The sequence below is a fragment of the Corapipo altera genome, unplaced genomic scaffold (genome assembly GCF_003945725.1).
Source record: "Corapipo altera isolate COAL_440 unplaced genomic scaffold, ASM394572v1 343, whole genome shotgun sequence".
Lineage (NCBI taxonomy): Eukaryota > Metazoa > Chordata > Aves > Passeriformes > Pipridae > Corapipo > Corapipo altera.
Genome location: NW_020884913.1, coordinates 4,489,027 through 4,514,774, shown reverse-complemented (window position 1 = coordinate 4,514,774; position 25,748 = coordinate 4,489,027). Strand labels below are relative to the sequence as shown.

The window sequence follows — 25,748 nt, the reverse complement described above, 5'->3', positions numbered from 1 at the left end:
ACTAACTCAGCTGTTTAGTAGTTGGAGGCCAGCTGCTACTCCAGTCTTTTTTTTTTTTTTTGAAGTCTCATCATTAGGAACTGAAAACTGGAAAGCAACTTATTGAAATAAACATGAAGAGGGACAAAGAATGGACAAGACCTTTGGCTGGTATCAGTTATCACAGCTTCAATGATCCCTCAGAGTCTTTACCCTTCCTTCTGATGGACTGACTGCCCAGTGTCTGTCACAGCAGAGCCCTTGGTGGTTCAGGTGACATCCACTGAAGGCAATTCCAGGGTCAGCAAATCCACCTTTGCAAGGACACCATGGGCTGCTCTGAATTACTACAAAACTGCAGCTGAGAGATGGTCTAACATATAATTTGAAAGGTACTGCTGCCAAATTGAGAGCTCCAAACCAGGGTACAGTGAGCCTGTGGAGTCGGCCCTGCTGAATCACTTCTGGCCAAGCCCAGGATCTCCCAAGAAGCTTCCCATGACAGACAAGTGAGCTTGTTTTATGACACTAGACACAGTTAAATGTCAAGCAGAGTAGTTACACTGGAGCAAAACACCCTTTATGCTACGAAAAAGCTGTAGAAGTACATTCTTGTGCCCATTCAGGGCTCCTTCATTTCAGTGTTGCTCTGTTATCACAACCAGGAATTAAGAGCACATTGAGATGCACATCTGAGTCCTCACATGTTCCAAACTGATTCAGCCTCAAGGGCAACTGAAGTGATAAGGAAAGAGAAGTCCCAACACAGAGTAAATCTAGACCCTGAACATATGTTTTTCCCTGTATATAGTCTACTAACAGCAAAGATTGCAAGTACTACTGAAATAGTACTTAACATTGTTTTCCTGTTCTGAAGTCAATGATGAGGGTGAATAAACAAGTTAGCTTACCTGCTGCTTTCATTTCATGTTCACTTACTAACACATCTGAGAACATGAAATACTGCAGAAGCATTAGAAACAATTACTTAAGCAGCAATGCATTTCATTTTTTATTCATTAAAGTTTTTGATGTTTGCATCAGACTTTTGACTTTCTAAAGCCACTCTAAATCAAAAATCATATTATTAAGCCCTCTAAAAATTTATCACAAGTAAGTTTACAGATGACATTGATGTCTTATTGCTATCCATTCCTCCTGGACCATTTCTAACAATTCATTTTTTATATTCCTGCAGTGCTGAAATATGGTTCACACCAGTATCTGTCCTTTTAGTAATCACCAAAGCAAAGCTTGGCAGTTGTCATATATTGCACTCTTGAGAAAAATGCTAGTAATACTCTGAATTGATTGAACAGCATGGAATCAGAGCTAGCTGGCAGAGAAACCATTTAACTGATTTCAATTCATAAATCTCTTTTCTCCTATCCTGTTTTAGTTTAGAAGCTGCTAAATGTCGCCGTTATCTTGTGATGCATAGAACGAACCAATTATTTATAAAGATATTAATTTAAATAATACGTGATTGCATTCATTAATGTTCCATGTGAGCAGGCAGATGTATGGATCTTGCTGAGTAGCTTCCATTTATGCACACTGAGCTATAGAACGTCTGTAACAGTCCTTGGCCAGCAGACATCGATTTCTTTATTTCCCCAGAGGTCAACATCAGGTACAATGTCCTTCCTTGTCTTAAAAATAAAGTGATTTTTAAACAGAGTTTTACCTGCTTTAGGCCACAATTCAAGTCCTTGAGTGTGACCTAAAATGATTAGTAAGACAGCGTCCCTGATGTGACAAGGTTTAATTAATTGGCAGGGATGCACTCAGTGTCAAAAGCAAAAGCTGTTGCTTAACAGGTTTATAGGAGAAAAAAAAAATTAAGGCCAGGAACTGTAGTTTAGTTTTAAACAATCATGGAAATAAGGCTTTGAAATTAAGTCCACAGAAAACCAGGAGATCAAAGGCAGATGGGCTACAGTAAGGCAGGGGCCAAATTTTGGGGGACTAAAGGCAGAGCTCTTGCACTGGTGAACGGAGGAAGGAATCCCAGCAGAGGGAAGGGAGGGGGTTTGTTCATCCACCACAATCATCCATGACAGGCTGGAAATCTCTGGAGACCGAAACCCACAGTGCTTTCTGCCTAAATGTCACCAGACTCCACTGGAAGTTATTCTGCTGTGCTGTCGCTGATTGCTTTGGTGCTCGTGTGAATCCAAAGCAAAAAGGCAGAGGAAGTCAAATGATGTCATTGTCTGTGACAGAGTGAAGGAGTGTGATTTGCAAATTAATAAGGGTTTGCATTGTTTATTAAAAAAGGGCTGTATATCTGAAAGGGGCTGCATGCTAAATTCACTAAAATGGATAATCAAGAGACAAAGCTGGGCCTGAGAGAGAACTGAAACCTGTGGAGTTCCCTCAAAAGCAGCATTTCTTCTGGGGAATTTATCTGCATGTAAACTCATTAAGTATCTTGTGCTGAGATTCTGGATCTTGAAATCCAATTATCTCTATCAATGATGCTCAGCCTTCAGGACCTGAAGAGCCACTTTCTCAGGAAATGGAGAATCACACATACAAAATAACACAGTACAATTCAGAATAACAACTGATGGTGCTTGAATTGCAAGTCGTGTGACCTGATACCGCCCTGCAGTTGTTGGACAGCATGTAAAGCAATATATTATTGCTCACTGAAACTTTACTGCTAAAAATTGGATCAAAGTGGTATAAACATTTGGCAAATTGCATTGCCATCCCTTTTGCTCCTGAATGGAATGGGGATAATTTTCTTCTAAGCCTCAGACCAGAAGTAACTCTTAAGACACCTGATGTGTTACAGGCCACAGAGAGTGTTTTTCTCCCCTTGTAGGCTGTGGGGCAGGAAAACAGTGATGCTGTTCTTCATATTCTCCTGTCAGATCCTTCCTTTTCTTTAGGAAAAAGAAAAACATTACTATATTTCCAAGTGGTCTAAAAAATTGTAGGAAAGTCTCAATTTGGTTTACTAAAAGGCTTCCATTACTAACACTGAAATAAAATAAACTGTCCAAAGGAACAGGCTAGAAAGTTATGTGCTTAAGGTGGAAACTTTAGGCAGAAATTCTTTAATGGAATGGCTTGGAACAGTTTTGGTCTGCCAAGGTGGAAAGTGAGAATTAAACAGGTAACTGGTTTACAGAACTTAAGCAATGCTCTCCACTGCCCAAAAACAAAGCCCAAGGGAAATGAGTGGTAGGGAATGAAAGAGGAATTATTAAGTCTGTGATCATATCACTCAGGTATTATTTGAATTTCTCCAGACTGGTTTTGGATTCTGTTCCTGTGGGTGAACAACTTCTGTTCCTTCTTAAGTTAATTTCAAAAGTGAAGCACGAAAAGTGGAAATGTTGTTTTCAAAATTAAGTAAATATTTTTCAAACTCAGATAAAGCTTATTTCTAACTTAATAAAAAAAAAAATCTGTTAAAAATTTGAAGTTACTCTTCCAAGAAAACTGCACTGAACATTTCCTTCAATCTAGTGCTCTCTTACAGCTTGACTCTCCTCCCAGCACCCTTTCCAAAAGAGGTTTATAATTTTGACTGTGTGCATCTAGCTGTCTCTCTTGTTCACTTTGCATGTAAGCTAGCTTATTATAACTCCGATTTGAAACCACATCAAATCCCTTTTTTATTTATTCACCATTTTTCTTAGGATCAGTTCCATAAAATCCTTTCATGTTCAGCATAATCACAGTTAAGTCTTGTCTAAGAAATTCCTTGGCTGCTGTAGCAATTGGTTCAGAGCGCTGAAAACTGAAATGCTTCAGCCCATCTGAAACACACCTCTATTTTTAACATACAAAAAACATTCCCCAAGAAGTGAACACAAACACACTACCTGCCAAAGCAAACCCTCACTGAAGCCTTAACTACGAGCAAAGAATTTTTAGCAAGGCATCAAAATTGCAATCTTTTTCTCAAAGGAAAATTTTGATTCAAACGTTTTAGAAACCTCTCTGAAACAAACCACAACCAGCACAAATCCTGTTCTCGTGACATGGTAGGAGGGCATCACTGCAGGATAATATTTGTGAGCATGGTAAGAACACCCCATTAATGATGTAGCATCTCCCAGCTTGTCAGTGCCTCTGAAATGTTATCAATAATCAGGCATTTGCTTCACTCTGAGCTGGTACAAAAACCCAGCTGAATTCTTAGAACTGCTAAGGACATTGAATATTCTGAACCTCCTGGGCTCGACTCACTGACAACTTCCACCTTCTTGACTTTCTCATTTTGTCATTCTGTAACTTATAAATAATGGGAAATATTTAACCCTTTACACAAACAGCAATCTCAATAAAACTCCTCTATTTTTTTTTTTGGTATCAAAATGAAAAACCTCAACACTTTTCTGTTTAAAAAGCAAAATGTATATATTACCCTGGAATCTGGGCCATAGTTGGAAGCATTACTGTCCTTCAGTAATAACAACAGCACCTTTTCATCATTTCTGTGATGAAGCTTTACATCAATTCTGATGTATTTGCACATGTACCACCAGAACCTCCATGTGATGTACAGAGCAAATTCCTAAAATCTCTGCTGTTTCCAGCAGATATCTCATTTGTCATGACAACAAGCGAAGGAAGATAAATCATTTTCAAATAACCTTTTGTTAGAGTCTCTGCTTGCTCTGATATTGTAAGTTACAGAGCCTTTTCATCTGCATTGTTCTGTGCTACAGATTGAATAAGAGACAACTGCCTGCACGGAATAAGCAATAAAAACTTTAAAATACCCTTTTAAGCACCCCCACATAAGGGAAGCAAGGCAAAAGCATTAGAAACTAATGAGTGTTTCCAAGACTGCTGACAGGTTCGAGGTGTTTTATTTATAAAATAATTTTAGAATTGAAGTATCAACCCTTCAGTTGGATAAACAGAATTGATAATTTAGTTATTTGAGGAGTGTCCTTAAAACGCACTACATTGTTATTCTGCCTCAAAGCTGACAGATGAAAGTAAATGCTTTAGAAATATAAAATATAGCAGATGTTTTTCAAGCCTACTAACTTCCTTTATTTTGTGTACCAGAACATGAACACCTACCTTTCTTCCCCCTGTGTTTAGGCGAAGTGGAGTTAAGAAGGGATCGAAAATCATATGGCTGGTTTCAATATTGACAGGTGACTGTCTTTTCCCAACAGAGCAAAGATTCCAAGCTGAGTTCACCAAACCCCAAAAGGAGGGCACTGCAAAATAGAAGAAGAGTGCAAGTTTAAGGAAAGTTTGGAAAGACTGGAGCAACACATGCAGGGCAGGTGGGCAGGTAATCAAACAGAGGTTAAACTGCAAACAGGCAAACTCATCTAGCACTTGAAATTCAGAACTTCATACACAAAGGCTAAAACATGTTTCATATAGTTTTGTACTGAGAAAGAAGGCTGGGCTTTTTTTTTTTTCTCTCTTTTGAAGTAATCCCAGGTTCAATAACAAATAGCTCCTTTGCTATTACAGAATATTTACTGAGCAATAGGAATGTGACTCACTAGTCCTTATGCTAACTTTGCATATATTCAACATGTCCTTGGACTGAAACTGTCCCATTCTACTCAGCTTTTTTAAAAGCCTTCACGTTTGGAAAAAATCATTACAAACCACAGAAATGTTGTAACTGAAACTCCCACACGGTGATCCCAGAGAACAGAACTGCTCTCCAGACACATTCTACCAATTTCTGTTCACCCAAACCTTTCTTTAGACAAAGTTTTGATGTAAAGAAAATCTGGCTGGAAAGGCAGTGAGGAAGAATAATTCTTTCTATGGATGTGCAATGGCTTGGAACATGGAGGGGCCCTGACTGTGGACAAGCTGAGTTACTTTTTGCACCCCTAATTGGAAAAAAAAGTGCTGTAACTACATATTAATTCTTATCAGGCAACTGCAGGCTGAAGGTCACACTGCATCTAATCTGCAATTTATAGACAAGATCAACCTGAACTTCTCTTTGGGTGCTGAAAAAATTTCTGACTAAATGAGTGAAGAGCAACTACAAGACATACAAAGGACACATCTAGATTGTGTCTGAACACTTTGCCCCCGTCTAAGGCACATGAGGCAACTTTGACTTTATCAGAACTGTTCTGTAATTTTGTGTAGCAGGTGAAAATTTCACAGGTGCAAATGTTGTTGCTGCTTTTTGGCTTTTTTTTTTCTTTTCACATGTTAAAAGTTTTCATAGCCTTCAAGCCTCAAAGTATTCTTCTAATGCAGCAGCTGGGTGTGGCAAAGCCTAAAAACCCAGACTGGGGCACTGCTGGGGCTCTGGGGCAGGAGCACAGCTGCTTCTCCCGGTGGGTGGAGCTGCAAACAACCCATCAGTGGGCTACAAAAGCTTTTTGGTTCCTGCAGCCACTTGTATTCAGGGCTTTGCAGCGTGAATAAGTGCTGCCGCTTGTAGTTTTTGGGTACTCCAGTAGGAGCCACGTGGAGTTCTGGCTGGATTTGACCCTCACGTTTTTAGAGGGCTTTAACCATTGGGAGGATATTCCTTGGAGAGAAGGAAAGTGGAAAACGGGTGATCTGGGTGAGTGTTTTCCTGAGGCGTTTTATAGATTTCAGTTCTTTTTGCCCTCTAAGTTTGAGTGCGTGTAGGTGTAAAACTTTGGTTGGGTTGATCTGTAGCTTTGTGTAACTTTTCTACAAAACTAGATAAACTTTCTGGGGGATTCTTTGGCTGTTGCTTGCACGGCAGAACTTCAGGGTGAGTGTCTGTACAGGAGTGATGGAAAGTGTTTTGCAGCTGTTGAGTGTTTGCTTCCTCCAGTAGTTCATGGTTATTGTCCACAGATGTTACTTTTATTACAGAATACCTGAAAACTCAATTTTCAGCTGAAACTTTTTCTTTCTTTGTGCTTGTCTGTGCAGCCACAGGTGCTCCACATGCAGGTGAACTCTATAAGTCAACACTGAAATGGTGCAGGCAGCAAAGTTTAAAGCTTCCTTGCATACAAATTTGAAGTGACTGTGTGCTGTTAAAACCTTAAATTCACTGGTGACATATCTTAACAGCTGAAACAGACACTGAATTCAGAAACTCCTCTTAGTATGAACTGCATGAAATCTCCAAGGAGGGATGGATACTGTAATGCTTTACAGCCCTGGGAAAGCAGTGATCAGGGAATAGCACCCAAAAATACCCAGAATTGCAGATGCCCACATCAAATTATGTCAGTAATCTTTTATTTGAATAATAAACCCTGTGTGAAAACACCCCGAAGAAGGTCAGCTGGACGGCCTCTAAAAATAAGTGAAGCTTTCTGTGACCAGAAAAATGAATTGGCAGCATGGTCTTAAAAATTTCTCTGACTCCTCTGTTTGCCCTCCCAGTCAATTCCTACTTCCACTCTGATCTGCAAGACTAGGGAAGTTCTCAGAGTATACCAAATGATAGGGCTAATGCTTTGAAATGAATAAAATACGTGTAGTGCAATTAAAACTAAATCAGCACACACTTAATTATTTGTGGCTTTCTTGTTTTTGTTTTTTTAAAAGAGAAATACCACAGGGGCTCACTTCTGCTTTTGTCAGAGAGAAAATCCTTCTTTATACAGAGACCTAAAATAAAAGTTTAGGTTAATTGAGATAGCCTGGTTTCCCTTGATAAATTCCCCTGTGGTATTATCTGTGTTGTTATTTAAAAAAAATGAATTAATGATGAAACTGTAGGGCTGTAGGATCAAGAGGGAGTAAACATTGTTGCTTCAATGGTTTAAGGTATTACTAAAAGAAAACCCCATTCTGGTCAGAAACACTGTTGGTATTGGTAAGAAACAAGTTTTTAGCAAGCTTCTAAAAAATAAATAAACTAGACATGGTAAGTGCAATAAAATGGCAAACCAAACAGGCCAGTCCATTACCTTCAAGCTGATAGCAGTTAAACAATTTATGATGTAACTGGCACTGACCCAGAAAAGCCTCCCTGGAAAATATCTGCTACCAGGGGATGTTTGATAATGTTATTTCTGGTTTTGACAGGGAACTTGCCCTCTGTGCTGTGCCTGTCACACCAGCCTGTCCCCAGGAGGAGCTCCAGAGTCGGGGTGTTGTGCAAAGGACAGGGTTGGCCCCAGACAGGGAAGTCTGTGCTCCAGTCTTTGAGTCCTTCCACATGCCTGGGACACTCGTGCTTCCCAACCTCTCCACCTGTCGCTGGTTTTCATTTGTGAGCACAAAAAGTGCAGCAATGGTGAACTTACCCCAGGTGATCAGAATGACTTTGCTGGTGCTTCAACCCAAGGTTAATTAAGGATGACTGGCCTAAGACTGCACACCTGAGTTAACCAGTGGATGGGGATATTAAGCAATATTAATGTCTGATTACATTTAATTAAAGTAATTAGTGCTGCTGCTTAGATGCTCAAAGTAATCTAAAAGTATTAAAAACTGCAATAGAAAAATCTAAGGAGGTTCATGTAGGAAACCAAGGTTTAAATTAAACTCAAGCACTGAATTAACTGTTTAGTCTAAAGAAATTAGTGCATGAATCTAGGAAAACATATAAAAATATTCATTTTTTTTTTTTTAATACCACCTTAGCTAGCAGACAAGATTCTACTAGGGATGAAGTCATTAATGAAACAGCATCTCCCTCCCAACAATTCTGTTGTATTTTCATAAAAAATCTAGTCGTGTATGGAATATGCTGCTTCTCTGTGTGGACCTCTGAAGCATTTCAGGCAGCAGCCTGGCTCCTGTGCTGTACAGGAGCTACTCTGACATGCTGGTTTGCATGCAGCCCAGATACCAGCTCAAAATCTCATTTAACAAGGTGCTCCAGCTCCTGGTTATTGTACCAAAAGTCTATATATAGCGATCGTGTCATCTCTGCCTTCCTCTATAAATCTCCCTAAACTTTCACCACTTGAGAGCTGAGCCTTTGCAAACATATTACACAGACATAAGGTGATAAGGTTTTGTCTGATCAATGCCTTCCACCTTCTCACAGCAGAAAAGGAAATTCAAAGTTTATTTCCTCTGTATGTTGGTGCACTGTGGACAACAGACTTTTGTGCATGTTATATGGTGAGAGGCATTACTTATATTTTATACCGATGCAGAAATCTCTGACATCTTTATTCAGTCTGTATCTTATTGCAGCTGCTCTCTTTTCAATTTACTGGGAACAATTTATATTGAGATATATGGAGATGCTCTAGTATCAGCATGACACAACAGAATGAGGGATTCTGATGGCTTTTACCAAACCTATGCATAACAACGGTGAAATAATAGCAGCTAGGACAATAAAGCAAGGATTGAATGCTATTCTCCTGGTGATGAGTACCAAGGATTTGCCTAAATAAATATGAGCCTCCCCTCTCCAGGGGGAAAGCAATGAGTGCCCCATAAGGATGCCCTTCTGCAGGTACAGCAAACTCACAGACAAGCATAATGGTATTGCCTGCAGTGTGTGCTGATGGGGAACAGGCTGCATCTGTGCTGGGAGAGGAGGCAGCAGTTCTCCCAGGATGGGAACATAGGTGTGTGCTGTGTATGGCATCTTAACTGCTTGATTTTTGGGGGAAAAAATGATGCTGGACTCAAAGGCTGAGGCTGTGAAAGGGCTGTGGACAGGTAACCAGTGTTAACTCATTCAGTCTGAGCAGTGCAAGGACTCTGGTTTGGGAGTAACTATAGAAGCAACACTTTTTTCGTGTCAAAAATGTGCAGATGGGGTGCTCAGTGACATGGTGTAGTGGTGGACCTGGAGTTTGGGTTAATGGTTGGACTCTGATCTTAGAATTCTTTTCTGACCTTGATGATTCTATGATTGTATCAGAGGTATTATACTACACTGAATCTCTATAGGAATGAAAAGCCTTATGCAGTTAATTTTTGTGTAACCCAATGAAGAACTAGATAAAAATGAAGTAGTTTTTTTTTTTTTAAAAAAGAACACCTGAATGGTAAAATGGATACTGGAATTGCCAGATTAGAAACTAAGTGTTAAGGTATTCTGGGTTGGTTTGAGCCTTTGTTTAAATAGGGCTAAGAAGGCAGCAAGCTTTAACAGGGAAATAAATGAGGTGGCCAGAAGTAAGGGAGCTTCCTTCAAAAAATGGTGTCTAAATAAGAAAGAGGGAAAAGATGATAAAATCTGTCAAGTTAATTATAGGACTGAAATAAGACCTGCCAAAAGAAGATATCAAAGAACAATTTTCTAAAGGCTTAAAAGCCACTAATAACTTTTCTAAGAGTGTGAGAAACAAGGAATCTTTACTGAGTCTGTAGGACCAGTTGTAAGAGGAGCACACAAAAAGACTGTGACAACAAAGCTGTATCAATCCTTGCCCCTATTGCTTACAAAGGTGCCAAGGGGCATTTCCATACAGGAGCTTCTTTATGGGGATTGAATCTGAGAGACTGTCTCAAAATCAAGCATCAGAAAAATGACATTTAGTATAAATTGAGAAAATTAACATTCATTTGGGTTGGTCAGAACTCTAGGATGAAAACCACGGTGACTTCAATTACCAAAGTCCTCATTTAAAATCTGCATCAGTCTTGGAGAGACAAAAAATAGCAAATGTGATCCTCTTTTTATGGTGTTTATTTTGATAGATGCTTATTTTTTCCAAGGTATCTGCTACTGGTCACTGTCAATAACATGAGATGGAGTCTAGTCAAGACAGTAAAGCTATTTCTGTGTTGTGCTGCAGTAAGACTGTAACTTCCTCTTTGAAGTTTGCTCAGCTTTCAGGAGCACAGATCTTTCTGAGTTTTTTTTTTTTCCCCAGTTACCCCAGAGTTTGAGTTTAAATGAAAGGCATCAACTTATTCATGCAGCAGATCTTTGTTTATGTTTTTAAGCTTTAGCATTGGCCTGGCAACAGCATAAAACACAATCAGATTGTGTTTGTGCAGTGCTTATTCCTGCCCTGTGTAATTACTGGTCCCTCAGATAAAATCTCAGGCTACTTTATTGAAGCTGGGAATTGAAACCACAGAGAGAATCAGCTATCTATGTACATCAATAAAGCAGTCCATTAATTATTTCCACCTACTCAGCTTGAAGAAAATTATCATACTAATGCCTCTGGATAACCACATGACCTGCTCTGCTTCTACATAAAAGCCAAACGTGGAGTCATAAAGGCTTTGAGAGATAAATCAGGGACACCAAAGAAATGGCAGAGGATAGAATGGCATTCAACTCAGTAATTGGTCACAGAAACCTCCAGACTGCAGTAATATTAGACAGTATCACAATGGTTTCAAATTTGAGAACTGAAAGTATTCTGATTTCTTTTTGAGAAGCAAAGAGTTGATAGATGAAATACATCCTCAAGAGTAAGCCAGCATTGCCATTATTCAAGAGATAGTAAGAAATTTCCATTAGTAAATCCTGAAACATGGAAAAACAATAAAATTGTGAAGAAGTCAAACAGCATCATACTACATACTGGTAATTCCATACTCCTAATTCCATACTGGTCTGTTCAAATGTCATCTTCCCTCTCTATGAAGGATTCTCAATGACAAGAAAAGTTTAACAATTGCACTGGTTAAATGAGAGAACAGAAAACTGGGAAGGGGAAACTAGGATTTAAGATTCTGGAAAGATATTTTCTTCTTAAAAGTGGTAGCTTTGTGCTATGCCTTTAATAGATGCATCCTGCAATGCCCTCTTCAATTTACCTTTTAAATTATAGCTGCTTATTTCTGCCTAATTAAACATTTTCTTAAATTGGGAGTATTACCTGGAAAAAAGTATTTAGCAATCACAATTAGTGACCTCTAGCCTTGCAAAGCTCTTACTTATTTTTATCTACACATTTGGGATACCAGAGTAGAATGCAGTTCCACTTTGTTCATTACAGTGATTAAACCAGATTAATTCACTTCTATAAATTATGTTAATTTTGGGATAAAGAGCAGTTATACAACAGTATGTAATTACACTGTTCTCTGCCACACTGTGGTGGGTTAACACACATATTAAAACTATACAATCAAATGCTACTTTAGTGCTTCTGAAAAATATAGGTCAGCTGCTTATAAAGGCACTTACAGATGCTTTTCCTATTGTCTTTTCTTTTTCCATTATTCATATGGCAGTAGGAATGTGCACCCACAGGCAGTGGTGTATCCAGGTCCAAAACTAAGGAACAAATAACAATCTTCTAGGGCCATGGCTACTACTATTGTGAAAATATAATGTGCTTCTGTCTCATTCCAGTCAAAAGGATATTACAGTCTTGGGGAAAATGGTCTTTCCATGTAATGTGAACGAAGTTCCTGCTGCTGAAAGGTTTAGCACAACCATGGCAGGAAGTGGAAATGAAAACAGATTAAAGGACAGTTTGGTTTAGAGGCTAAAAAGAAACTGGGATGTTTAGTGGAGTTGGCACAAATGGCTCATTAAAGTGTCAGTCTTGGGTGAAGTAAATCCTTGTTGGCAAACAGCTAAAAATGAAAGAGGGGAGGGATGGAAGGAAACACCCTCTCCCTCTTTTCTCAGCACAGGACACAGAGGGTGCACATGGACTGGACCCCCTGCCACTGTGGGACATTGGGCTCCCTCATTCTGTCTGCCAGTGCCTGGGATGTGTTATGAGTAATGAGCTGCACCAATTACCTGCCACTCAGCTGGCAGTTCCTAATCAGGTCTGGTCAGTCCCTCAGTCATCAATCACTGCCAGGGTTCAACACATTCCCCTTGAAGTAGGCAAAGAACAAGTTGGCAATCACAACTGAGCACATCTGCCTGACACTCATTGTAATTTGGGGGGTGGAAAAGAGGGAGAGTTCGGCCTGGATTTAAGTGTAGACTGAAAGGGAAAAAGATGAAATGCAAAAAAAGCTGTGATGGTCATTCTGGACTTTAAACAGGGCTTTGGATTGAAATGCTGGAAGCCCAGATTTTGGGCTATCATGTGATCTCTAATCTTTCCTCCTTGTGCTTCATCTTTGGCTTCTCTGTTTGTACTGTGGAAATGGGCACGATGGCTGCTGCTGTTAAAATGAATGACTGTTCTGAGGCAGGGCGAGTGAGATAGAAGATTTTAAAGATCCAGAAGGAAGGTGAAGAAAGCTCTTCACCTAGATGAAATCAGAACAGAGGAGAAAGTTCTTCAGGGAAAAGTAATTTGGAACTTATTGTTTTAAGGAAAGGGGAAAGACTGCTTATCCAGCAGATACCTTGAGCTCTGTTCTGTAGATTCAGCTTTATTTTAATGTCTCTGGGATACTATTGATCCTTCTGCTGAAAAATATAAATGAAAGAAGGAACATAAAAAATAACAGAAGACAGCGTATTTATTCTATCAAAAGTGCTCTTTCTGGGTATCCCAGTGCTTCACAGCACCCTGTTACTAGAACAAACATAACTCTCAGGTAATGAGTTGGAATTTAACCATTTATTGCCAAATTCAGTGTATGTCTGCATCTGTTAGTGCTTCCTTTGTTAGGATGAATATAATGAGCATCCCACTCTGAAATTGCAGGGCATTAAAGGGTTCAGTTTGGAGGGGCAGGTGTAAGGACCATCTAGCAGGAGTTAGCCAGTCCCACTCTCCAAAACCTTTGTGTGTGATGGCAGCCTTTTGAGAATGACTTGTAACTCTGCAGTATTTTGGTTTCCTACAAGACTCTTACAGGTAATGACAGCAAGGAATGCAGAAATGGCCTGGCTCTGCTGACTTGCAAAGACAAGTGAGGAGCAAGCACAGAGTTCACCAGTGAGTGCTGCACAGTTTGTATCTGTAATGACAGTTCACGACAGGAACAGTGATGTTCTGTGCTCTGGTGTTTTCTGGAGTAATCAGGTTTCTCTGACCCCATCCCACAGGGCTCTGGCTCTGCCTGGGGATGCTGTTTCCACAGTGAGATTACCAAAACTCTGTAACTTTGATTATTTTGGAAAGGCCAGGAGTCCTGAGGACAGCTGACTTGAGGCACTTACTCACAGGCTGGGAAAAAATGTTGTCTGGGTAATACTGATCTCTTAGAACTTCCCCATGGTGCTGCCAAGCCACAACTCCAAACAGAGGCATTACTACAAAATATTCTGGAAGGGCAAGAAACCTTGGCCTCTCCTCAGATGCTACATCAAACTGTTCAGCTAATTGCTGTCCAGTGATTGATCTTTCACTGGTGATCTACTGGTTTTCCTCTGTGGTGAGGACTCTGAAGGACATCTGATACTTCTGTTAGGGAAGAATCTGGTCCCTGCCTCCTTGACAACGTGTTGTACACATGGCATGTGGCACCCATCCTCTGCAGATGGGCTGCTGTTGAGCACAGAAACCAACTTAATCCTTATCTAGGCAAGACCTGCATCTTTAGGGACAATTTAGACCTATTGTACCAAGTGATTTATCTGAAATACTCCTGGGGTGTTTCTGGTACCCTGCACATGCAACAGGCAGGAGCAGAGAGGGCTTTGTGGTCCCTCTGGCTCAGGATAAACCTGGTTGGGTGGGATCTTCTCTAGAAGTCTCACTTGCTGTCTTCTCCCTTCCTCCTGAACAAGTGTTTGTATCTGATGGGTCTGTATAACATCTGACAAACACCTCATATGGGAATTCTTGTCTGGGATGTAAAGGGGTAGGTGAGTGCAAGGGTATTTCTTGCTTCATGCCACATTATCTGGTTTCTGTATCCTGTGTGCACACACAGGACAAATACACTGCATAGGAAATACATTCCTACCCCAAAAAATCCTGTACTGTTAATCAGCTGAATGTCAGGTGGTCACTGGTATGATGAGTTTAAGGCTTGTCATTATTGGCCAAATTTTCAGAAAGGCTAAAATGTATTCTCTGAAATCAGGTGAAAATAAGGGAAGATAGGAAAGGATGCACTTGGTCTGAAAAACTGGGACACTTACATAATCTGAAAAGTCTATCAGTGTGGTGTCTAGTCCAGAAAAATGCTGTATAAACAACATAAATACTGAATAACTTCTTAAAGAGGAAAGAAACTGCACTGGTGCAAAGCTATCTGTAAATTCCCCACAAACCAGAGAACAAATGAAATTATTTATCTTCACCAAATGAGTAAAATGTAACATATAAAATATAACTGGGGAGGCACCTCATCTTATTCAAATATTCCCTCTTGAAGCTCCAAACCTGCTTCTGCTTGTTAGAGCTGTTGAGGTTGGTCTGTCCCTGGCCCTGGGTTTTGTAACAAATGCAAGGTAAACACTACATGCTTACTCACATTTTTGCATAGCTATTATTTAAACAAGTTTTCTGTATTTAATTGTGTATGAGCTTGCTATCGTTAGGAACTCCTCTACCATTGGATTGTCATATGTGTTCCTCAAATATACTGCAGGTTTTTTATTGACAAGGTCATATTTCAAACTTCTTGGTCCATTAATGCATTCAGTTTTGAATGGTGCTGTGAATTCTGAGCTTCCAAACAACCTTGCTGATCTTGCTGAGGCTGCTTTTGGACAGAGGTACAGCAAACGAAACTGCTGAGTTCTGCTGTCAGTGGGGAAACATTTTGCAAATATATTGGTTTTCACAAGGCTGTGAAGGTTCTTAAATACTCACCTAAATGTGTATTTAATTATACTAGTAAGTGTTTTTTCATTTACCTCCAAGTTTTGCAGTCAGATGCAGAGGAATGTTCTGCAGCACTCCCATCAGACAGTGACTGGAAAGGTTCTCAAGCTGGTTTTGTCTGTAAACAAACCAATCCCCTCCAATTTTCAAAAAGTAAACACTCCAGATTGTTTGGGAGCGGAGAAAGGGAGGAGAGAGTGCTGGAAATGATGAGAGTAGATATGGACAGGACCTACAAAGCAGTGCAGGGAGGCAGTGGGAGGTGTGAGGCAGGTGTGCACACTGATCCACTGCCATTCCACACACTTTGGGAAAAATGAAGATAGCCTGGAAATTTCAGCAACTACAGATTCAGACTGTAGAGCTGAAATGTATGTTGAACTTAACACAGAACCCAGACTTTGATCTTTACTCTCATATTGTTTTGCTCTCTAAATTTTAAACCAACCCTGCAAAAAATAAGTAAAAGTGTATGTGTATCTACCTTATTTAGTTACATTACAGGGACTAGATCTTTAGTGCTAAGAAACTGTAGTATGGAAGACAAGGATGTGGATGATCTTTTTTTTTAATGCTTGAATTGTTTAAGAAAAGGCTTTCTCAAGTGTTACAATATCTTATTAAGTCAGAAGTGCAGAGTTAAACCCTGTCAAGGTATTGCCATAATTATTCCACCAAAAATTAGCCAGGAGAGGGCAAATCTGGTGCTCTTAAAGGCTCTGCATGTTGTGCTGGGGGTCTGACATGGGCAGGACCTGATTAGTGCTTCCCCTGAGTCCAGTGCCTTCAGTCTCCTTGTCAGTGGCTCTTTGGATGGATGGGGGAGAACAGGCCAGGGATGACATAAGGAAGGAGCCAGAGCAGGACAATCAGGGGGACTGTGCACTAAAGCAGAGCTGTGCATCACAGCAGCCTCCCAGCTGCTGGCAGGGGCCCAGAAGCTGCAGGACTGAGCATCAGGTCAGAGAGCAGCCCCCCAGGACAGGCTGCTCAGGGAGGATTATTTGACCACAGCTTGGGGGAGGCTGCCAGTGTGAGCCAGAGTGCCAGGACAGTGTGGGCAGTCCAGTGATGGAGGCTCAGGGAACCACCTCCTGTGAGCTGCAGGGTGACACTATCATCTCTGCTGTGACTCTGATATACTGCTACTGCTGCTCCTAATCTGATTGTGCCTGATCTCCCTGTTAACACACACGTGGACAGACACAAAGAGTGACTGCCCCCAAATTGCTTTGGAAGGCTCTGAGTGCTGGCAAACGCACAACTCAATCTGGGAACTGAATCACAAGATCAGATCTGCTCTGAATGCATCAGCAAGGATTGATGCAGGTTACAAGAAAGGAGTGGATGCTCCCTCTTGATGTAAGACAGGGTTTGGGAATGTGCATGAAAATGGAAGTGCCACGGCAGTGCAGAAAGCCAAGGGGAGTGACTGAGTTGTGGATGTCAGATGTGTGCTCAAGGTTAGACCAAACAGCCACTGCAAGCAGAACCCTTTATTATTTCCAACTAGCAGCCCCAGAAACTATGACTGAAAAGCTGTTTAGCACAGCAGTGATCTCTGCAGAACCCCCTCCCCAGCTGTTTTCCCAGCCTGTGGGTGTGTGCCTGGCTCTGTGGCAATCACAGGGCACCACAAAAAATGCTGCTCATCTGACCAGTGCTGGCAGGTGGCACGAGGTTTGTAAGGCAGTCACCATGTGACATTTCCTTCCTGTGGCTTACAGTGACTTATTTCAGCTTGTGAAAGGTGACAGTAGCCAGCCAGACACTATTTCTGTGAGAAATACAGCACTGCATGAGCATCTTCTGAGCTGCAACTGCTCCACCTTGAAGAGCATCACAGCAGCACCAACACACCTTGGCAATGCAGTGGGGACTCTAGTCAGAGGTGCAATGCACAGGGTGCAGAATGCTAAAATCTTAGAGGCACAAAGACCATAATCTACTTGCCAGTGTTGTCACAGAGAGAACAGAAGGCCCCTAGCTCCAGAACACAGGCTATTTCTCTCTGCCAGAGATTGTAACAGCTCAGAAGGAATGAGCATCAATTGCTTCCAAGGGAGATGTGTAAAAGATAATGTATGTTGCCTTTTTGGCAGCAGAGATTCACTGGAAGATAGTGCCTTGGAGGCTTTATTACTTGTGACCTTCACACAGAACCGAATACATCTTATTTTCTGAATAATTTCAGCCTGTGGATACAGCATTTGATGGTCTTTCTAGCAGTAGAAGATTAAAATCACACCTGCCCTGCAAAAAGAGGTTTAGGAAGAAAATTGTTAAATGGTTACATCCAGATTGATTAGAAAATTTATGACTATGCACATTGAAAAGACTGCAAAGATGACTAGAAGTACCTTCTTATGGACCCAAGGTCCTAAATCAACTCTGAAATTTATTATGAATATGATTATCAAATACACCAGTTAATAAAAAAAAGTTGCCCAGAGGCAAAATCCTTAGCTTCATAATCACTGAAAATAAAAGTTTCAGTTGACCTCTGTGTCACAGGCTAATACTTCTAGAAATCAAAATATGAGCAGAGTAATCCTGGAAATAGGACTGATCAAACTAGTTAACAGTAATTCCTTAGGCCTTGAAACTACCAGCTCTTAACTAATCTCACATAATTTTTTTATGAAAAAAATTCTTCTGACTTAATTTTCTGCTTGGATTTTCCCCCCCCCCCCAGTTTTAATTTGAATTAGTTGAATAAACCTACTGAAGTAGGTTTATTAAGTGCAGAGAAACTGCACCAGCCAAAAGGTTGTGGTCCCACATACTGACCAGTCTCTTCCACCTGCCTGGCTTTAACATGAGCAAAAAAATCAAGTGCTCCTTTTTAAACACAAATCTGAATACATTTAGTGGTAGGTGACATGATTTCAGTTTGTGCTCTCAGTGGAGAAAAGGACACAGACTGTTATTCATGGACACAATCATTATTTTTCTGTAAGAGTCTGTGTTTCAGGTATATGGCAACGTGCTTTAGTGTTATTTATACACTTCTAGTAGAAGTAATATCCAGAAGACTTAGTAAGTACAGATTAGCTGTATTTAGTGTTCTTCTTTCTGGTTAAATTTCTAACACAAAGCTACCAAAGCCAAGTCAGTAATCAGGAAACCTATTAAAATTACCATGTACAAATTCACTGTAGATGTTTACCTGAAAGGACCCAAAGGGAAGTAAACATCATTTTTGCAATCAAAATTGTATTTCTTTCTGATTTATTTAGCCAAGTTTCTGCACTGTCCCAGGCAGGCAGGAAATGGAATGAATTTTTGAGACTTGTGGGACAAATAGAAAATTTCCTTATAAGAAAAGCTTTCTACCTTGATCTCTCACAACAATACATACAATGACTTTTCAGCCTGAGCTGTAAGAAAGGTATTTCATGAAGTTCCTACCCTGCTTTTCAAAGAGCTGTAGGAATTTTGTTGCACTGGAGCAGTACACATGGAAATAAAACCCCTCTTGGCTTGCATTCATCTTAGAAGAGCAGCAGTGGGTTGGTAACTATAAGCTACGTGCAGTGACTAAACTTCCTCCAGTGTGCCTTTCTTCTTTACCAGAAAAGACTGAAGATGATACAAGGAAAATGGAAAGTGCTTCTTTCAGAAATATTTGCTAAGTAAAACAGTGAACATGAATCACAAGCCCTCAGCAAAACAAACAAAAATGTTCTCTTGGCTGGTGTTGGCTGCACTGTCTTCCTAAAGTCTGCACTGGACAACCCAAACTTTCCTTGGCAATTTAATTGTTGTGCAGGAGAAACAGGGCAAAGTCTGAGTCTCACAGGCAGGCAAATTGTCATTGGAAGCTTCACCTCCATCAGTAGTGATGCCTTTCCTTTGTTCTGCACTATTTGCTGTTGTCAGCTGGGGTAACAGATATATCTATTATGCTGCCAGAGGAAACCAGCAGAGCAATATAATGACAATTCCTGTACCACTTACAACCAGCCTGCTACCTAATTTACAAGAGGAGTATTAGTTTAGCTTCTGTAGCATTAACTGTGGCCAATTTAATAGGAAAATGGTCTCTATACATCATTTCTTGGGACCTGGCCCAGCGATTTGCTCCTCTGTGTTATGATGTGCAGTGATACTTTTTGCTATATTTGTGTGTGAGTTATTTCAGAGCCTTCACAATGCCTGGTTCTTGTTACTTCACTGATCTGCTATGAGTGTGATTTTAGTAATAATCACTCTTGTGAAACTTCAGTCTGATGATTTCAGTAGCAACACGTCCTAAGGTTGAAAATCTTAACAGCTCCAAAAGGAAACAAAGTAAAATCTTAGTGCTTAACTTTAAGTGCTTTCCTGAATCACAGGTACATTCTGAATACACATCACTTGCTAAAAGATACTAAGCAAATTATCCACATCTAATTTCACATTTATGCTTCATCTCTCTTACAAGCCCTGAAATTCTCCCTTTAACTTCTACTTTTTGGCATGTTTCATGCATGTTCTAACTTTGCTACACAGTATATAAAATCAAAGTGGACACAACCTTTTAAACAGAGGAGATATTTGCAGGTGGCTGAGGAATAATCTACATTTTTTGTTCTCACAACTGAATTTCCCAATTTTCAGTTTCTTTTCCTTCAAAAAATACACTCCAATTTACAGAAGAAAATCCTCCATAAACTGTAACCTCTGGGAAATTTCTTCTCTGATACCATCTGAAGCTGCTTCTGCTGGTGGAAGGATTTTTGTGATGCATTTTAAATCAAAAGTTCTTATGAAATGTTGTCTGGAAACAGCAGTTCAGATGGACTGAGTAATGTACCACAGTCCACATCACTCATCACACTCCTGCCCTGGTATCTCCAAAGATGCCAGTGATTAGGAAATCTCCAGTTCTCGAAATTTCTTTGAAGAAGTAGGAAGCACAGTTTTTAAGATCTCTTTTCCCCGAGGTAACACTTCTTATGACTCCTTAAAAACCTGAAAACACTCTGTAACTCATTAAGCAGATGAACCTCATTTTCTGCACTCAAAACAAACATATCACTTCCAAGGCAACCGTGGCTCTCCATAGGCTGGAGATGCATTAAGCTCACAATCAAAGCAGGTGTTAACGGAATTAAAAGCCCAGAACAGTCTGATGGATTCAGTCTTCCTCCTGGGAATTATCCCTTATGTAGAGGTGGCTCTTTCACACAGGAATGACCTTTCTACTTCTTTTAGCTACTCACGAGTTTCTGGTAAAATCATGGTTGGTCCCTCTGTAATGGGGTAGAAGGTGCTTCTCCTCAAATCTTTTGCTGGAAATTTCCTTCATGCTCATGTAAATCCTAGACTTTAAGACTGCTGAAAACTTATTTGGGTGCTGCAAAGGAAATGGACACCGAAGCTATGAGACAGTCACCTAATGAGGACACTCAATCTTAGGAGAACATTCCTAAACTAAGAGAAGATAATTGTAATTTCAGATATGGACTCCCACCAGATCCCTGTCACAATGTGCTTCTAAGTAACACATAAGATTCAGGATGATTACTGCAATTTGCTAGCACGAAACCCTTAATCTGAGATACATGAGATATTTTTATTTAGTTTAATCTTAAACTGAGTTTTGTATATTTAATATCTTTTTGTAGTGTAGGGTGCATGAAGATTTGACTGTGACAAACCATCTATTAGATAAGCTTTGCTGCATTACCCTGACGTCAGATGAGTGCAGATTGCTTGTCTTGTTCTGTCTGCTCTCACACACGCTCACCTCTTCCCTAACTCAGCTGTGTGAAGCAGTATCTGACAGGATGCTCCATGGCTCACATTTAATAAGGAATTTTTTTCCACTCACAAGGAAAAAAAACCCCTCAAGATGGAACTATGGAACCTCATAAGTACATTGAGCTTCTCAATCTGTACACACATACCCTCGTGGTTCCTCCTGAATGAGGTTTAATGAAACAAATTGAAACTCCTGAGTTTATCAAAAGAGTTTTTAAATTCTTCCTTCTTTTTCCTAGTTCTTGTTATCCCTTGTACACCAGCACTTCTAAACTGTATAGAAATCCCACTTAATTTTGCATTAGAAAACAAATTCCACAGATCCTGAAGTTGGCAATGATTGTTCTGGCCACTGACTGTTCAGGAGCAGGTGGCACTGAGCACAATAAATAGGTTTAAAATGAAGTAAGCTTCTTTGCACTCCTTAAACAAGATGATACCCACAGTTTGGACTTAGGCTCAACATTAAACAAGATATAACTTTAGGGCAGCTTCCCTGAATTTTTGCCATAAGATAAAAGCACCTTAGAGCCAAGTACCTGCCACAGCTTTTAAGCAAGCAAATAGGCAAAGTTTCACAGGTGTGTTTCTAATTGCCAATCTTGTTGTTTGCCTTGACTTTTCCAGCAGGAAAAGAAACTGTCCTTTCTAGTTCTTCTGTTTCCAATCCCTGAGTCTGGGTGTCTCTCAATTTGGGCAACTGCCTACACTAGGGCACTCTTGTTCAAACGTTTTCTTTATGACCAGGATGATCATCTCCTCAGATGCTAACAGAATCCCTCATTTTCATCTGCCCATTATTCACTGTACACATTCTGCTGGTTAAAATTAACACCAACACTGGCTTCCAGCTTGTCCTTTAACACTTACATGCAAACCTGTCAGTTCTTCACATTAAGATACATTTACTCTTTTCAAAACACCTTCAAGCTGACTACTAATCTTATAGTCCTTGACTTCATAGGCAGTAAAAACTTTTAAATGGTAATTGAGTCATCTTTTGATGAACTGAAAGGGAGAGCAAAGTATGATGTTGCCAAGAGCATGCTGTTTGCTCAGCAGTAAAGTTTATAGAGTACTGCTTTATTCAGACAAATTATTAGGCTCAGTACAGGTGGTAGCTGGATGACACACAGTCATGATGTACAGAAAATCCATACCCATTATCTGGCAGCATCTTCCAGCCTTGAGATCTGTGAATTTACAGCTGCCTTTGGAGCTGTGGCTGACAGTGCCATTCAGCATGGAGCCTGTGCCACTGCCCTGTGCAGGGCATAGAAATCACAGAAAAGACTGTCAGGAGGATCTATTTCTCTTCTTTTTTTTTTTTTCTTTAATAACTATTAAAACTTCTGACAGACTGTAGATTTTTTGACAATTGCCATTAGAACTACAGATGGGGAAAAGGGACAGTTTTCTACATGTCCCCTCCCTGCAAGCACCACGTTCTCTTTTGCTCCAGTGAAATTTCATGAGCTTCTTATTCTGTTGGTTTTAAACTGAGTCTGTCTGGATCATTCATGAGTCAATAGTGCTGTATTTGCTGCCAGGTTTTTATCTCATTGACAAACAGAGCCACTGCTGAGAAACGTCCCGGTGCAGTCCATTCATAACTAAGTCCTGTGTTTCCATTTTGCAGTACTACTTGCACTAGCACTTTCCCATCATGTATTGTCTGCTGATTTTCTGGGTCAGTTTTTTATTTTGAATGTCACCAAAGTGCCTGAATCTCAGAAACTGATTTAGAAAGTGCTTCTCCTTCCTCTGTTAAATGGCTGAAAGCCTGAGTGCCTCTTTGTTAGGCTAAATCAGATTTTGTGTAGACACTGTATTTTTCCTTTAGATTGTCTTTATTTCTTATATTTTAAATAGAAGGCAAAAGGATAAAGTAGGATTTTGACTTTACCAGCAGATTCAAATTATTTTTTTCCATGTGGATGTAGCTCATTTTATGCTCCTTTAAGAGACACTTTTATCATCTGCAAGGTATTTTTAGTGCTGAATCCCTGAAAATCTGCCACCCTTATACAGGTTCTGATAATGATACTGGGCTAGGAAATACTTGTTTTCAACTTAGCATTCTGTTTTCTGCTCTAAAAACCCTATAAAAAACATGATAAAGGAGAAATATTAACTGTAAGGAAACTTCAAACTGGGGAGGCTCTGTTTAAATTAATGGAGTTGTGCTGAATTCATTAAAAAATGAGGGTTTGATTCTCCACTGTTTTCTGTTTTTAAAATATATCCAACTTAGCCTTAACCTCTAATATTTTTGGATGAATTGCTAAATCCTCTGATGGCACATCTTGCTGAACATATAGCATAAATAGCATTCCTCCTTACGTAGTTCTTGATTGACCCAGTTTCTCTGTTGTTCTGAGAAATTCTGGCTGCTGTCTCTTGCTTTTATGTAGCTTTTATGTATTGTGCTGCATTCTGTAATCCTCACTTGTCCTCAAGAGACTCGATGCCAAGTACAGTGCTACAGTTCCCAGCAGAACGACATCACTCCCAATTCAGCCTCGACTGGTTTCACCTCGTGAGTCAAGGAACTCAATGGTGGTTGATTTCCTTGGATTTCATGTATTCCAGCTGACAGGAAAAATGTCAAAAAGACAAACTAAAAGGTAGAGTCTACACAGGTAGAATCCAGTCCAGTGTGACTTGCACATGCCTTTCTGTCCCCCAAAATATGGTTTATAATTCTAAATTACTTTTCAACAAAATTTCCTTCAAACTCATGTTGTGGACTCCTGAAACTCTTGTGCCCTTGGCTGTACACAAACCCCATAATTCTCTGACATCTTCATTGCTTTTCTTGTGTTAAGATTAAAAAGAGATGTATAAATAAGCCACGCTCTTCCACATTTTCTCTGTGATGTCATTTATCTCACTATGATTCTTCTGACAGCTTGTAATGCTTCCAGAACTTGCATTTCAAAGCACTTTTCAAATCTCCTTTTGGATGCCGCGGTCTGGCCTCAGTTCACCCTTGGCTGAAACGTGGCCAGGGGTTTTGAGGAGCAGCAGAGATTTATTTCAGAGGAGTTAAAGGTGGAATGAGCAGCTTCAGGCTGCCTCCCTCCCGCTTCAGCAGTTCTGGAAGGCTGGGCTTAGCTCTTCTGAAGGCTCCTGGATGAGGCTGGTCACAGGTGAATGGGATATAATGCCAGAGCATCATTTTCTCAGCTTCTGCTGAGGAGGGTTCATCAGCTTCTGAGAATCCAATCCCTCAGTGGCAGAAAGGAAAATACTTTGTAAACCTTCATTGTCCCTTCTCTCTTCCTGGAGAGGGAGAGAAAGCACAGGGAGTACTACCAGCAGGGAATGGCACAATCAGGGCTGTTCATGGGAACTGAGGGTTGAGCTCTGTGTTATGCCTAGAACAGCACAATAGAAACGCTCTTCAGAACCAAAGCAGAAATTAATTTAGCACTTTTCTTTCTCAGACTAATAGAAATCCCACTGTGGCAATCTATGTATTAAAAAATTAAGGGTTTGGAAACACATGGAGGCACCATTTATACTTATTACTCAGCAACTTGGATGATCCTAAAGACGTCACCAAGAAAGGGATAAGAAATTTAACTTGTTCTACCATTGTGCACTAATTAAACTGTTTAGTGCAGAGATCAGCATAAATAAGGAATTAGCAAACAATGACGTGAGCAGAGGATGATTTGTAATATCAGCACATTGATGCACTGGGCACAGATACTGTAATTTGACTGGCAGTGCTTTATTAAGTTTTGGCAGGATTTAAGCAGCCTGGGAGTGCTGCTATGGAGCTCAAGCACATTAATCCAAGCTCCAGCTCTCGTTAATACTGATGAGTGAAGGCAGTTAATTGAATTATGTATGAAGTACTGCTGATTAAATATTTCACTCCTTGCTATAGAATTAACTCTGCTTTATTAACAGCCACTGTTGTCTCTAATAGTGAATGTCAGAGGGACCTTTTCTCATCCATCCACTTTCATTTTTTCTAACCATCTGCTCAGGTTGCTTATGTAGGTCCCCATCTATTCCTACTTGTACTGACCTTTGAAAGAAGTATTTTTGCTTTTCCCAAATGTTTCTGGGATACTGTAAAAATTTTATTCCCTCGTAGAACATGTTTCAGTGAAATGTTTCATTTAATTCTTCTCATTGACAATAGGAAGAGATTCGACAGATTGCATAAGCACAGACTTTTGACTGATGCCATCTTAAGAATTAAATACAGCATTAAAAGACAACTTGCATTTTGCTTTGTTGCTGATTTCTACTTCCACTTGTTATTATGGATATGAACCCTCTGTTAATGAGGGAAAGAAAGGAAAATCCAGAGAGAGAATCTCAGGTTACAAAGAAATTGTAAAGCAGGGCTTTACAAAATAAATAAACGAGTGTCCTTTCAGGAGCTCTACTGAACAAGCACAAGAATTACTGTCCTCACCAGCTGGCAGATGTTTACAATTAATCTCAAAGAGGAGACAGCTGAAAGAGACCTCA

The 25,748-nt window shown here is 40.1% G+C and overlaps 1 protein-coding gene across 1 annotated transcript in view; it reads right to left on the bottom strand.

Moving 5' to 3' along the window:
• CA10 (carbonic anhydrase 10) overlaps positions 1–25,748 on the bottom strand; it is a 187,071-nt gene that overhangs the window by 107,612 nt on the left and 53,711 nt on the right. The window contains exon 4 of the mRNA XM_027654531.1: positions 5,035–5,177. Within this exon, the coding sequence (XP_027510332.1) occupies positions 5,035–5,177 (143 nt within the window). The remainder of the gene's footprint in view (positions 1–5,034; positions 5,178–25,748) is intronic.